General features: G+C 39.7%; 1 protein-coding gene across 12 annotated transcripts in view; it reads left to right on the top strand.

Moving 5' to 3' along the window:
• The window catches only part of LOC124041872 (astrotactin-1-like), a 257,985-nt gene extending 245,358 nt beyond the window's left edge, over positions 1-12,627 (top strand). For all 12 annotated transcript variants that reach the window (XM_046359962.1, XM_046359960.1, XM_046359967.1 and 9 more), the window contains 4 exons: positions 1,393-1,528; positions 5,417-5,517; positions 5,744-5,927; positions 11,963-12,627. In XM_046359962.1, coding sequence (XP_046215918.1) covers positions 1,393-1,528; positions 5,417-5,517; positions 5,744-5,927; positions 11,963-12,200 — 659 coding nt within the window. In that variant the 3' untranslated portion in view covers positions 12,201-12,627. The remainder of the gene's footprint in view (positions 1-1,392; positions 1,529-5,416; positions 5,518-5,743; positions 5,928-11,962) is intronic.
• Positions 12,628-15,236: the final 2,609 nt, after the last annotated feature.

Genomic DNA, 15,236 nt, shown 5'->3' with positions numbered 1-15,236 from the left:
CTGCAATTTCTGAGGCTGGTAACTAATGAACTTATCCTCTGCAGCAGAGGTAACTCTGGGTGTTCCTTTCCTGTGGCGGTCCTCATGGGAGCCAGTTTCATCTGGCTCAAATGCATTAACTTCTTTGTCTTGGTGGTTCCAAACTTCTTCCATTTAAGAATTATGGAGGCCAATGTGTTCTTGTGGACCTTCAATGCTGATGAAATGTTTTGGTACCCTTCCCCAGATCTGTGCCTCGACATTATCCTGCTCTACGGACAATTCCTTCGACCACATGGCTTTCTTTTTGCTCTGACATGCACTGTCAACTGTGGGACCTTATATAGACAGGTGTGTGCCTTTCCAAATCATGTCCAATCAATTGAATTTACCACAGGTGGACTCCAATCAAGTTGTAGAAACATCTCAAGGATGATCAATGGAAACAGGATGCACCTGAGCTCAATTTTGTGTCTCATAGCAAAGGGTCCTAATACTTGTTTTTTAATTATTATTATTATTATTTTTTTCACACTTTTTTTCTCCACAATTTTTCATGGTATCCAATTGGTTACAGTTTTGTCTATTCGCTGCAACTCCCGTATGGACTCGGGAGAGGCGAAGGTCAAGAGCCATGTGTCCTCTGAAACACAGCCCAACCGCACTGCTTCTTTGACACAATGCCCACTTAACCCGGAAGCCAGCCGCACCAATGTGTCAGAGGAAACACCGTACACCTGTGCGACCGTGTCAGCGTGCACTGAGTCGCTAGTGCGCGATGGGACAAGGACATACCCTCGCCATAACCTGGACAACAATGTGCCAATTGTGTGCCGCCCCATGGTTCTTCCGGTCGCGGCCATTTGCGACGGAGCCTGGACTCGAACCCAGAATCTCTAGTGACACAGCTAGCACTGCGATGCACTGTCTTACACCACTGCACCACTCTGGAGGCCCCAGTTTTTTATTTTTAATAAATTTGCTAAAAATTCTAAAAACCTGTTTGCACTTTATCGTGGGGTATTGTGTGTAGATTGATGAAAACAATGTTTTAATCCATTTTAGAATAGAGCTGTAACGTAACAACATTTTGAAAAAGTGAAGTCTGAATACCCTCCGAATGCACTGTATATTATTTGAGCTCACAGAGTAGTGTTTCTGTGGAGACGTTGTGTTGGCGGCTGACAGTACGAATACATGTTCTTAATGTGCCCCAAACTGAAAATGTAAAAGCCTTAGATATTAGCCTATGGATTTGAAGAATTATAAAGTACTATACGAAAACGTTGTCTTGTCTCCTTCAAGAACCGTTGCTATGAATTACTATTTGTGATGTTTGCAGGTGCAAATATCCTCTCTAGTCAACACATGATGTCACTGATTATTTGATGAATTGGATTTCCTCCCGTACAGAGACGATGTTGAGCTTTGTGGATGATATCCTGTCTGGGGCCAAGTCTCCGTGTGTGATGCTTGGGGATATCCCTGACCTCTTGACCTCCTCCGTGAGCATGATCATCCGTTGCCTGGAGCCAGACACAACGTACATGTAAGTTGCTGTAGCATTATCAATGGATACTTATCTCTTGTGGGGTTTCTTTCCAAAATGCTATATATCAATTTTCAGAAATGTTGGTAAATGAGCTTTTATTGTTTTACAGTTGAAACAACAACAAAGTAGGCACCCTGCCTCTGTTTTGATAAAAAACTGAGGGATGGGCCTGTAGAAATGTAGCCACTCTCAGATTAATAGACAGAGATATGAATGAAAGAACTGCCCATCCATGATATTACATGTATTGTTTTAACCATGTTTTGAGGCCATGAAGTATTTCTTTACATTTACAAAATGTACAAACATTGGAGAAAAATAACCTTATATTGTGAGATCTCGTGGGGTATATGAAGAGATTAACAGGGTGCTTGACTCCACTTTACAGTATATAAACTTAAATTGGGTGCTGGATCCTCCATATATAATCCAAAGAACAGAAATAGGACATTTTGTTCACATTTGTATTAAAAAAAAACAGAAATATCACATTTATATAAGTATTCAGACCCTTTGCTATGAGACTCAAAATTGGTCTCAGATGCATCCTGTTTCCATTGATCATCCTTGAGGTGTTTCTACAATTTGATTGTAGTCCACCTGTGATAATTTCAATTGATTGGACATGATTTGGAAAAGCACACACCTGTCTATATAAGGTCCCATAGTTGACAGTACATGTCAAAGAGAAAACCAAGCCATGAGGTCGAAGGAATTGTCCGTGGAGCTGGGGAAGGGTACCAAAACATTTCATCAAATTTGAAGGTCTACAAGAACACAGTGGCCTCCATCATTCTTAAAAGAAGTTTGGAACCACCAAGACTCTTCCTAGAGTTGGCCACCCGTCCAAACTGAGCAATCGGGGGGCCTTGGTCAGTGAGGTGACCAAGACCTCGATGGTTACTCTGACAGAGCTCTAGAGTTCCTCAGTGTAGATGGGAGAACCTTCCAGAAGGACAACCATCTCTGCAGCACTCCACCAATCAGATATTTATGGTAGAGTGGCTAGACAGATGCCACTCCTCAATAAAAGGCACATGACATCCCACTTGGAGCTCGCCAAAAGGCACCTAAAGGACTCTCAGACCATGAGAAACAAGATTCTCTGGTCTGATGAAACCAAGATTCAACTCTTTGGACTGAATGCCAAGCGTCACTTCTGCACGAAACCTGGCACCATCCCTACTGCGAAAAAAATGATTTAATCAATTTTAGAATAAAGCTGCAACCTAACAAAATGTGGGAAAAAGTCAAGGGGTCTGAATACTTTCCGAAGGCACCGTATATCATTAATTTATTTGTCCACAACTGGATGTAGCAACTACAGATTGCCCCTTTAGATAACATATGAACGAGATTGGTGGGTTTTTTTTCACTATCTAATCATGTCAGGGGTTTTTCAATGACATTCATGTATTTGTTGGAAATCTATAACTTGATGGTTTAATTCAAGAGAAATAATCATGTTTTTTTGCAAAAAAAAAATCCAGAGTGATTTACAGTTAGTGCATTCATCTTAAGATAGCTAGGTAAGACCACCATATATCACAGTCAATACAGTATATGAACATTTCATTCCAGCTAAACAATGGATATATAGATATGTTGCCAACAAAAAAAAACATTTTAATACCCACCTAAATATATGAATAAAAAATCAGAGAAAATAAATATTTTACACACACATGAAGGTACCCATAAACTAACACAAATGCAAAAAAAATGGTGGATATAGCATTTTGGAAATAAAATCTTCAAATGAAAAATACTATATCGTCATTATCACCACTCAGATAAATAGGTCAAATATACTTAACCGACTTGTAAACACATTGCTTGCCTCCTTCGAACTTGTTTTAGCAAGCAGTGACTTGAATGTAACATTTCCAAGGAAAAGACAACAAGGGAAAAGGGGAAATTATTAATTTGAGAAATTGCACAATATGAAGATTGGTTAATGGATAATATCAAACTAGCTAGCTATTCTTCTTAGGGTGAATGCAGATCCTGGGAAAGCATAGATCCTAGAACTTTTACACCATATTATAACACTGTTGTGTATTGCACTGAGGGAAGCCTTGCCCTGGATGTTCCGTGGATGTGTACATACGTATCAATGTTATCCCATGGAAACACAGTCTACATGAAGGGAACAACATCCAGTTTGTGAAAGGTAGAGCCTGAAATCACTCCCCAGTCATGTGTATGTACTTCTTTAAGGTTCAAATTGGGGTGTTTTAAATATGGTTCAGACAGCTGGGGAAGTAGCTCATGCTTTGGAACAGCTTGAAAGTGCGTAAACGGAGCACTTAATGCTAATAGCAGAAACAAGAATCACAAGATCAACAGATTAGGTGTGCAGACAAACATGACAGAGAAAGGCCTTGTTCTTGACAAAATGTGCACTATTTGAGATGTTATTTCAATATACATATTTTTCTTTTTTTAAATCACAAAATGTTTTTGTTTTTTATATCACAAAATTCAACATTTACCCTGGATTTATATTATAATGACCTCTAATGTTTATAAATGGCTAAATAATACACCACGATAACAAACTATTTGGGAGGTATTGTGTATTTTTTCCCCAAAAAATAGGAAAAAAATGATATTGTTGAATTCGATATGAGGAAAAATCTAGTCACTTTCTGGGAAACGTGAGGAGTTTAAGTGAGGTCATTGCCAGGTGTAATGAAAGCAGCTTATGGTTATTCTGTTTCTGTGCTACTGGACATTACAGTCTGCATTGCTCCGGTGGTTGTAGTAATGCAAGATGATATTGTGGTGATGTAAACTCACCACTGAGGAAGTCCCATGTGAGGTCAATGTTGTGCTGCCTGGTGGCCAGTATGTAATGACCGCATGGAACGCTTGACTGTGTGTTTAGGGTCAGTCGGTGTAATGAATTGGGCCATGCTCTGAGAGATATAAGTTCCTCCGGCACCCCTCCCCCTCCCCCTCCCTCCTTTGGCACTCACACTCAGCTCCCTAACTCCACACATGCAGCCACTTACCTCACACACGCTCTGTAAATGGGGTAGACACACTGAAAAGATTACACAAAGGAGGGAGTGGGAGAAACCCTCAGCTTGAGCACATTGTCTCTTCAAATGGTTCTGATGTATAGGAATAGGAATATCCCAAACAAAAACATATGTGCTTTATCTTGACATAATTTTGCTTCTGGTCAGTCTCCTTGTTGGCAGGCTGTTCAGCACAGTTGTTACAACAGGAAAATTAAGTTATTTTCAAAATATTTCCTTTTATCATTAAATCTCTCTATACGTGTGCTGTACAGTTAGCGAAATGCTCGATTACTTCTTTAGAAGTGTATTCGCAAAATCTTTCAGTTCAGCTTTGAGAATGTAAAAATACCGTCTCTGTAGGTTCCAAAAAGGAAACCTAATTTTACACATTATTTCATTTCTCTTATTGTCTTGACACTGGACAGTGATCTCAGTGCCTTGTTGGTCAGGCTGTATTGTATTGTATTCGGAACCATGGATACATACAGTACATTTATTTGGGGTAGACAAAATACACTGTTTCACAGGTTCCACTGCAGGTGGTAGTTGTTAATGTTTCCTTCCACTAGATGGCGATATGCTTCAAGTAAATGTTAACATCCACGCACTTGTTTTGTAAATTTAGCCTATTGGCAGATTTTATTAGCCGTTTTATCACATTACAACAGTCAATCAGAAAATGTAATGATTTTGTCACAATAACTTTGAATGCATCTAATTTCCACCACTTTATTCAGGGTCATTTTTATTTTTATTTTCAAAACCTGAAGCACTAGTTAGCAGTTGCACACATTATTGCTGTAGCATGCACTCCCATTGCAATGAACTAACACTAGTCATATATGTTGGTGTTCAGGTTTAGGCTCTGGGCAGTGGACAACACAGTCCGTCGCTCCAGTCCTAGTGAGGTCACCATCAAGACCCCCTGTCCTGCTGTGGATGACGTCAAAGCACAAGGTGGGATTTCTCATGCATGGATGGACAGTTTCTGTACCTGTATCTTGGTTTTTAGACAAATTTTCTAACAGTAGTTACCAATCTGAAAATTGGTAGAGACACACATGTAAAAAAATTAACTACACCCGCAAAAACATCTGCTAAATATGTGTATGTTGACCAATAACATTTTATTTTATGTCTTGGCTCCATATACAGTACTGAGATCAGATCTGTGTTGTTGCAGAGATTTCAGACAAGATCTACAACTTGTTCAATGGTTACACAAGTGGCAAGGAGCAGCAGACGGCCTACAATGCGCTGATGGAACTGGGCTCTCCCACCCTGCACCGTGTGCTCTACCACTACAACCAGCGTTACGAGAGCTTCGGAGAGTTCACCTGGAGATGCGAGGATGAACTGGGGCCCAGGTATGAACTGGGGACCACCTGGAGATGTGAGGATGAACTGGGGCCCAGATCTGATCTCTCTCTCGCTCTCTCGCTCTCTCTCTCTCTCTCTCAGCACAACTACCGCAGTAGCATCACAAATCGTCCCTACATGGGTGGTTGTTGAGAGACTCTTGACTCGTTTCGGATGTGTTTTTAACACAGACTGGTCTATAATTGATTCCAAATACAGGCTTTGATTGTAGACATAGTTTGCGTGAATTGGGTAAAGTGGAAATAAATTCAAAATGATTGGAGACAATTGTACCTCTGACATTCGTCTGTCAATTTACAGCAAGCAGGAAGGCCTCCGCTGGTTACTCAGTGCAGATAAGTATTATAATGTGAAATTGTAGCTAAATGCTTTATAAACAGAGCCATGTGTCCGAATTAAAATGTGTAGGTAAGGTTGCTGGTAGATGCACGGTGAAGCAGGTGAAACTGATTAAGACTGCAAACTCCGAATCAGGGCCTTAGTTTCAAATTAAAGGTTGTTTTTAATCGAGCCCATATTGGAAGCGTTGATGTAATTGGTTTGCTTCTGAAGTGTTCCATTAAAATACACTTACATTAACAGCCCCCAATTTTCAGAGGGATGATTCATGACAAGAAAGCACCAAAGTAAGTGCATTTGAGGTGAGGGTCGGGGGACTATAAACATGGGTTTAGATTAACCTAGTAATCAATTGGACATTATCTCACTAAACACCATTATAGGAGGGTGGCTGCACTGGCTGGGTCATTCCACGAGAAGAGTAACCTTTGCACCAATATTGAATTTTAAAAGCCTGTTATATGAAATGCAGTGCTCTTTAATATAGAACACGTGGATAATTCAATACATATGATTTTTTATATGAATAAAGGCTAGCTAAAGTGACAAACTTTTATTCAATCATTTTGACATGTCTCTCCGTCAAACATGTGTCACTTCTAGGAAGATTTCAACCATTGGAGGCTCTTCAGAGGAGGAAGGGGAAGACCATCCTCCTCAGTGAATTTCTGAAAAATTAAAATAGTGAAACATAAAAAAGTGATGATTTTTAGATAAAACTAAACTAAATATATTCATGTCACCAAAGAATTGATTAAAACACACCCTCAATAGAACTCTGTAGGGTACCACCATGGTGTAGCTGGAGGACATCTAGCTTCCGTACTCCCCTGGGTACATTGACTTCAATACAAAACCTAGGAAGCTCATGGTTCTCACTCCCTTCCATAGACTTACACAGTAATTATGATAACTTCCGGAGGAAGTCCTCCAACCTATCAGAGTTATTGCAGCATAAACTGACATGTTGTCCACCAAATCAAAGGATCAGAGAAGGATTCTAGTACTGAAAGCATAAGCTACAGCTAGCACGTCAGTGCATAAAATGTGGTGAGTAGTTGACTCAAAAAGAGAGAAAGACAATAGTTGAACAGTTTTGAACAAATGAATTTTATCCTAAATTAAGGAGAAGCAAGAGAGAGAGAGCTATATTTCATAGCATTTATTTTTTCACTTTCACTTACTTAGCTAGCGTGAAATACAGCTAGCTAGTTTGGCCTAATCAAAAACCTGGCTCAAACAGAGAGGGATGCTATGTTAGCTAGCTGGCTATGGCTATCCAACACTGGAACTTTTCCAAGTCAAGGTAAGTTTTAGTTTTATTAATTTGTTGCCACCGGGGCCCGCAGGTGTAACTGCTAAACTGCTTGCTGCTGACTGTACACTGTACTGCATGATTGTAGAGGGTTTACTAACGCGTTAGTTCTAGTAGCTATGTTGACTATGACATGAAAACGATGTAGGCTTTGTGTAGCAGTTAGCGGTCATGATATGTAGGTTTAGCCTGAAGTCTACAAGCGAAGAGAAAAGGTGAGAGGAGGAGATCGTGTAGATAGATATCTACCTTTTAAGTTGCTCCATACTTTAAGACTATGGTTAGCTTGTTAGCATGTTGGGCAGGATTTTCCATGTTGTTATGGTGTGTTGTGATTGTGTAAGCCTGTTGTCTCAGGAAATGTCATTGTGCTTTAGGCGTTACTGAAGAGATGTATTTGTAATGTATTCTTTAGAATTAGAGTAAGAATAACATGATTAGACACAGTTTGCAATGGACCTTATGTGTTGGGAGCGTTGGGCTCCTGGAGAAGACCAGGAGGTTCCTATAATTGGAGACCCCCCATCACTTGTTTACTTGTTCCATTCCCCCTGCCTCTCTAGCAGTTCTGAAAGGATCAATGTACCATTTGAATCAAAACAATGAGATTTTGGTTTCCACACACACCAATACAAAGCAGACAACATTGCCTGTAACAGGGCTTGTCTCCAGAAATGACTTTTCTTGTTATGAAATCCTCCAATTCACTTGGGTTACCCTGTCACAAACACTGTGGACCATTAAAATGTTCATTAGCTAGTCAAAATACAGATAATAGTCACCCACTCAGCCCTTGACTAAATGTAAACTTGTTTCAGCAGAGTAAACAATATGTTCAAATAAACTGGTGAAGTAATGGATCTATCTTTATAAAGCATTGGAAATATTCCACTCCCTACTTTTGTACATATCATATCTCACTGACGAGTTAGGTCGGCCCCTGTCAGAGAACGTTCTGGTTTCTTTTTCCTGCAAAATTGTGTGATGTTCAAGCCAAACATAAACTGACAGTCTGTCTCCTGAGCCCGACACTTCTCTCCATGTCCCAATCTTGTCATCGCTATGTTACTACCCATCACTAAAGGCATGAGGCTGGATGTTGACTTAGAAATGTTAGATGTTGGCTTGGTAGGAGAAAATCCTATCATGATCATTGCACTCCCCCTCTGTCTCCTTGCCTTTACAGCCCGAGAACTGACAGTTATTTTTATGACACATCCTAATCAGGCAATTGCCTGCGATGCTAAGTATTGTTATGGTTGGATTTCGCTTGATGACATGATAAGTGGAGCTCATGTTGTTGTGATTTTTCATTTTTTTTTTTGTTAAAAAGGGCCTTATTTCATCAAGGCTGTTTAGGAGTTACGGAGATTTTCCTCAGACATTACCACAATTACTCTTCCATTAGCTCATGTTGTGGACTGTCTCACCAACACATATACCCCATAACTGTTTGTTGGGTATAGACAGCAATGTATATACTAGTACTGTACCATACAAGTCCAACAGTTTACGTTCACGCAACACATGAAAATGCATGCATGCATAAAATGTATTTGAATGGACAACAAAGTTATCGTATCGCATCATATAGTATATCTGTGTAACACGGAGACAGAGTCATCATCATGGTGGTTTCCTAGCATCATGGATGCTCTTTTGGTCAAGTCCCTGGTCTCTGTGGCTGTCTGAGTCTAGAAGATTTGAAAGAGGGGCCCTGACAGAGTGAGATATCTCCAAAGTGTACTGTACCTCGGAAATGTGAGGCCATTTTCCACTTCTATACATGCTGGGATTTATGGTGACAACCGTTGCTATTTGAAGCCCAAATAGTTATTTCTTGACAAATGAAAGCATAACAAACCTGAAGGTTTTTTTTTTAAGTAAATAAATATCTAAATTCCTCAAACCACTGAAATGTGGCAAGGTATTAGAAAAAAATCTATTGTAGCGACATGCTTGGACAGTTGTGTGGTTTCTCAGGGTCCAGCATGCCAGTCCCCCTACTGTCTGCCAATCAAGGGAATGTGTCAGTGCCAGACATCCTTGTGGTTGGTAGAACAGCGGGGGGCTGGGCACTACATGTCTGTTATATTGCCATGCTTGCATTGTTATCCCTCTCTTCATGTCCCGACAGTGAGTTGAATAGCTGTTATTGTTGTATCAGATTTATTCAGCGTAGGCTATGGCCAGACAGTTGCCTGTGTGAGTTCTGGGTTAATCAACCGTTCATTTCGAGAACTAGGGGACTGTTGTGGACATTCTCTCATTCATGATCTATTGAGGTCATTACAATATATTTAGAAGGATAAAATAAATGACAGCATCCCTACTACATACACACTGATTAGTTAGTAAAGACTCAATATGTCTGTGAATTTTTACATCGTTCAAAGTACTGTTATATTATTTTCTCAAGAGTTCTCTGCAGATGATAAATTGTGGGAATTTAATCTGTCGTTCTGCCCTATTTATGCAAATGGGATGTTGCTTAGTATCTCTATGTAAACATAACATAGGCTTCAGACCAGAGGGGGCTGGTGGGAAGAGCTATAGGAGGATGAGCAAAATGGCTGGAATGGATTCAATGTTATTTCCATGTGTTTGATGTGTTTGGTACCATTCCGTCTATTCTATTCCAGCCATTACAATGAGCCTGTCCTCCTATAGCTCCTCTCGCCACCCTCCTCTGCTACAGACACAGTAGTATCCAATATTCAAGGGAGAACTGATGAACCTGCCCCTACTTTGAAATACAAAATCTTAATATGAGGATGTATAATATTACAGTCATCGCTTAGGTTTCACCTGTTGAATGCAAATACATGGAAATATGACAGTCCATTACAGTATGTCAATGAAACAGTGATATTGTCATTTTTTGGAAAGTCTCACCCTGTGACACTTAAAGCACACTAACAAGCTGTCCTCATTCTACCCTGTGCCTGGTCTAACAACAAAACAATGAGTCAATCAGATGAGTCACAAAGAATAGCAAGTTAAGAGGTACAGTATGTCCGAAAACATTGGATTCTGTGGATATTCTTAGGAATGCTTTGAATGTAGGATTTGGGAGAGATGACAGTATTAAGAGAGAATCATGTGCTTTTCATTAATAACAGAGTATGAGTCTACCCAAAAACGTTTTGTGTGTCGACAAAAACGTCTCACTATTTACATTGCAGTTTGGTGGTCCTGGTTTGGCCAGTGTGTGAGGTGAAGCCATGTCTGAGGAGTGAGACACTCTTTCCATCCTGTACAGTTACTGTTTCTGTCAGCCACTTATCATGGAGACAGCTTCATCACTTTCAGTGGCTGTGTTTATACAGGCAGCCCAAATCGGATATTTTTTCCACTAATTGGTCTTTTGACCAATCACATCAGATTATTTCAAATCAGATATTTTTCAGAGCTGATCTGATTGGTCAACAGACCAATTAGTGAAAAAAATATCAGAGTTGGACCACCTGTGTAAATGCAGCCAATGTCGTAACTGTTATCTGAACATGGGTAGACCTTGTACATGTTATGAAATAGATGAATAACAGTAAAATACTGACCTGAGAAGTTAATCTATTATTTATTCCACCTCATGCCCGGTCTTTTCCTACAGGGAAGATGTGGGTTTAGTGTCTGTCGGATTGTGATGTAGTGTCAAAATGATAGTGAAGAAGCAATGTGTGATTTATGAGTGATCCGCTCTAACCAACTTTTGATTTGCATCATTTAAGGTGAGAACACCAAATACTTAGATTTGACCTCAATCCAGACAGAATTACATCATTTGTGTATTAGGTATTTCCATCTATTTTACTTTTTCTTCTTCTTTTGAGATAATTCTACAAGAAATCGAGATCCACAATAGGCGAAACAGCGCCACTGGCCGCCCCATGCGCATTTGTTATTGTTTTTGTTTTGAGTATGTAAGGATCCAGCATCATGGTAAAAAAAAACTTGGTAGATACACTGCTGTTCTATCGTTCGTGTGATGGTGTGCAATGATATCATAGGGAGAAAAAAACAGTGTTGCTTGTTTGAAGTAACGTCTTTGTTGTTGTAATATCGCAAACTGATGTGGCAGTTTCACCCCCCCCCCCTATGGATTCTAGCTTTAAGACATTTTATTTTATGTTAGGGCCCTGTCTATGTACAGTCTATGTACAGTTTGTCCTTGGAAATAATTTGATTTGAGGTAAATTGTGTATATTACTAATGTGTTAACAATACGTCATAATTACCAGTAGTTATCCATGTTAAGACACCTGTGCATTTTATGCCTATACTGTGTAGCACTGTGGCAGGTAATATTATAGGAAGCTGATTTCAAGGTAGTGTGTGTTTGCTGAGGAGTGTTGTGTTCCTTTGTAGGAAAGCTGGTCTGATTCTCTCCCAGCTGGACGACCTGAGTGGCTGGTGCAGGGGTCTTCTCCAGGAGTCCAAGATCGGCTTGCGCAGGATGTCCCTTAAGTACCTGTCCTGCCGTTACACAGACACCAAGGCCTTTGGTCTCAACTGGGTGGAACTGGGCCAGGATGTGCGAAAGGCCTGCGACGAACAGAACCTGCTAGTCATGTACAATGATTATGGGGAGCCCAAAGAGCGTTGAACGTCACACAGCAAATAATGGGTCTTGAGGATTTGTAAGTGTGTAATTGTGCTTTTGGGATTATCATCATATCTGCTTTGTAATTATTGTGTGTTCTAACCCTTATTTATTGTTATAGGAACCTGATTTCAAGGTAGGGTGGGTTTGAGAGGTGAGGAGGGTTTATTTAAAATATTATTAGAGCAAGATATAACAATAATGCACATGTACAGTAACAAAGTGTATATGTACCTTTCTCAATGCGTATTTGCATTTAGACAGCACTTTACATGACTTTTTGGACGTTTGGAAGTTTGGAAGTTGCACCAACAATCCTGAACCCCAAAAATGTATATATTAGGATTATGAAGATATTATTATTATATTATTATGTAGTTATTTACTGTAACATGTTGAATGTAGTATTCAAGTATAAATTCATATTTAAGCTGTTGTACAGGTCTTTTGTATTTAGACAGTCCGCATATACAGTAGTGGTCATTTCAGAAGGTTGGGAGGTCATGTACAGTGTGGCTCTAAATGTTAAAAGTTAAAGTTGCCAAACCCAAATGACAGTATTTGCTACATCAATGAATTCCTAATCATTCTGAAATCAACAAATGGCCATCTTTGAATCAGCATTTCTATTACAAAATGAAAGATAACAGCAAACCAATGTTTTATATTGTTTATCCGTAGTATGTTTAGAAATGTAAATTTGTATGTGTCTTAGGAATATACATGATGTGATCCTGTAAAAACACTAATACATTTGATACCTGTGTTTTACTACAATACGCAATTAATATAAACCAAATGCCGACTGTTTTCTTTTTTTTTTAACAATTACGCTCCTCACACACGTTGATAATGCAATAGTAATCCCCATAACATGGACTTGAAAACAAATGCTTGCAGATAGTTTCATAGGTTCACCAATGCATCAAATGACAGCACAGTGGTTAGCTTCTGTAAATATTGTATTACAAATTATATTATATTATAATATTATAACATTAATAACAATGGGCCTCAGCTGTAAGGATGTCTTTTATTATGAGAAACATTGATAAGGATGCTTTTTTTTGTTTCAATTTGCACATGAGAGGTGTGAGCATTCATTATGTATACATGTTTTGTGTATGTTTGCATTTTTTTTGTTCTGAGACTTTCCCAAAATAATGGAGAGATTTGTTTTATCAATACAATGAAGTGGATAAGGCTTAACAAATGTTATTATCCATCAGAAGTGCATCAGAATTGTTACCATACACATCATAAAGCTGATGGAAACTAACAAAAATTCAGCATGTTATACTATTATGTCTTTGTGGCTAATCTAATGTTCTCTTTTTCCCTTTGATATTTGCTATTTCAAAGAATAATAAATATATTATGAAAAGTTGGAACGTTGGATGTTCCAAAAAAAGTTTCCTGATCAGTCACCATGTCTGGGCCTAGTTAATTTTCAGTCAGTTAACTCAAGTCAATGTCACACTGTTTGGAATGTTTCTTAGGGATTGTACAGCCTCAAACACAATGGTTTAAACCAAATAACAATGCCAAAAGACATGTTAAGTCTCGGCTCAGCTTCACACTTATACACTGAGTGCACAAAACACAAAACAGCACCTTCTTAATATTGCATTTCACCCCTTTTTGCCCTCAGAACAGCCTCAATTTGCCAGGGCATGAACTCTACAGATGTGGGGGGCAATAGTCATTTAGACAGGTTACCTTGGCGTTATTGGGCACAGGGACTACTGCTCGAAACATGTAGGTATTATAGATTGAGTCAGGGAGAGGTTGAAAATGTCAGTGAAGACACCCGTCAGCTGGGCAGGGCATGCTCTGAGTACGCATCCTAGTAATCTGTCTGGCCCCGCAGCCTTGTGAATATTAACCTGTTTAATGCTCACGTCGAGGCAAGCAACACTGAACCATGCATGAGAGAACCAGCTGTTCCAGACGACTGTGTGATCTCGCTCTCAGTAGCCTATGTAAGTAAAACCTTTACGTTAATATTCGCAAGGCCACGTGGCCAGACGGAATACCAGGACGTGTATTTAGAACATGCACTGACTTTCATATGTGGCACCGACGGGTATGGTAGCTCTGCTTCCATCTCCTAAGCAACTTTACAGTATTTAGATTTTTGGCTGGTGTGTTTACAGACATATTCAATCTCCCTATCCTCCCTTTTTATACCGCTATCATCCAGAAGGTGAGGTCAGTGCAGGTGCATCAAAGCTGGGACCGAGAGACTGAAAAAAAAATACAGAATACACAAAAGACAAAGTGTCACAAGTTAAAGATACAATTGAAGATTAGAAACAACTCCAGTTATCACAAACAGTGTTGTCGATCAGAGTCTTAAAAACAGGCAAAGACACTGAATCCCCTAACTTTCAAATCTTCTGAAGCATGTTCCAGGATGAAGGGGCATTATGGGAAAAATATGTTTTCCCCATCTCAGTTCTAGCCTTAGTAACAGACATGGACAGCAGCGACTGTGAACAAAGACTATATTGAGTGACTGAGCAGAGATATGAAGGGAGTTGTCCCATCAATGCTTTGTACACAAATGTGTACCTGTCAGGGTTTACCAGAATTGGACTCAGAAGCAGACCAGGACAAGGACAGTAGGAAGAAGGTGAGTATTTATTTACAAGTGAATGTGAATGGGTAGATATATCTAGGTGGCGTAGCAGGCAGCAGTGGTGAGTTGATGGGAGTAAATGGGTGGATCCAATGGGGTAGCGGAATCCTCTGACGACCAGGCGGGCATGGGGTAAATGATCCGGATGAGTAACTGAAGACAGAACAAACGAAGGTAAGTTTAAGGCAAGCAATAGTAAAAAAACAAAAAAACAAATTCTATCCAACTTGAGGCTGATACTATGGCACAACATACGGTTCATGGCTAACGATCCGGCAGGGAATGGATGTCAGGTCAGAGCTTTTTAAGGGGAGAGGTGATGATCAGGACAGGTGTGCAGATTACTGATGGGATACAGCTGCGGGTGAACAGCGATCTCCCAACAAGCTAATTCGCCC

Source organism: Oncorhynchus gorbuscha, linkage group LG08, assembly GCF_021184085.1.
Source record: "Oncorhynchus gorbuscha isolate QuinsamMale2020 ecotype Even-year linkage group LG08, OgorEven_v1.0, whole genome shotgun sequence".
NCBI classification, from domain to species: Eukaryota; Metazoa; Chordata; class Actinopteri; order Salmoniformes; family Salmonidae; genus Oncorhynchus; species Oncorhynchus gorbuscha.
The sequence above is the reverse complement of the archived record's forward strand: the minus strand, read 5'-3'. Positions and strand labels throughout refer to the sequence as shown.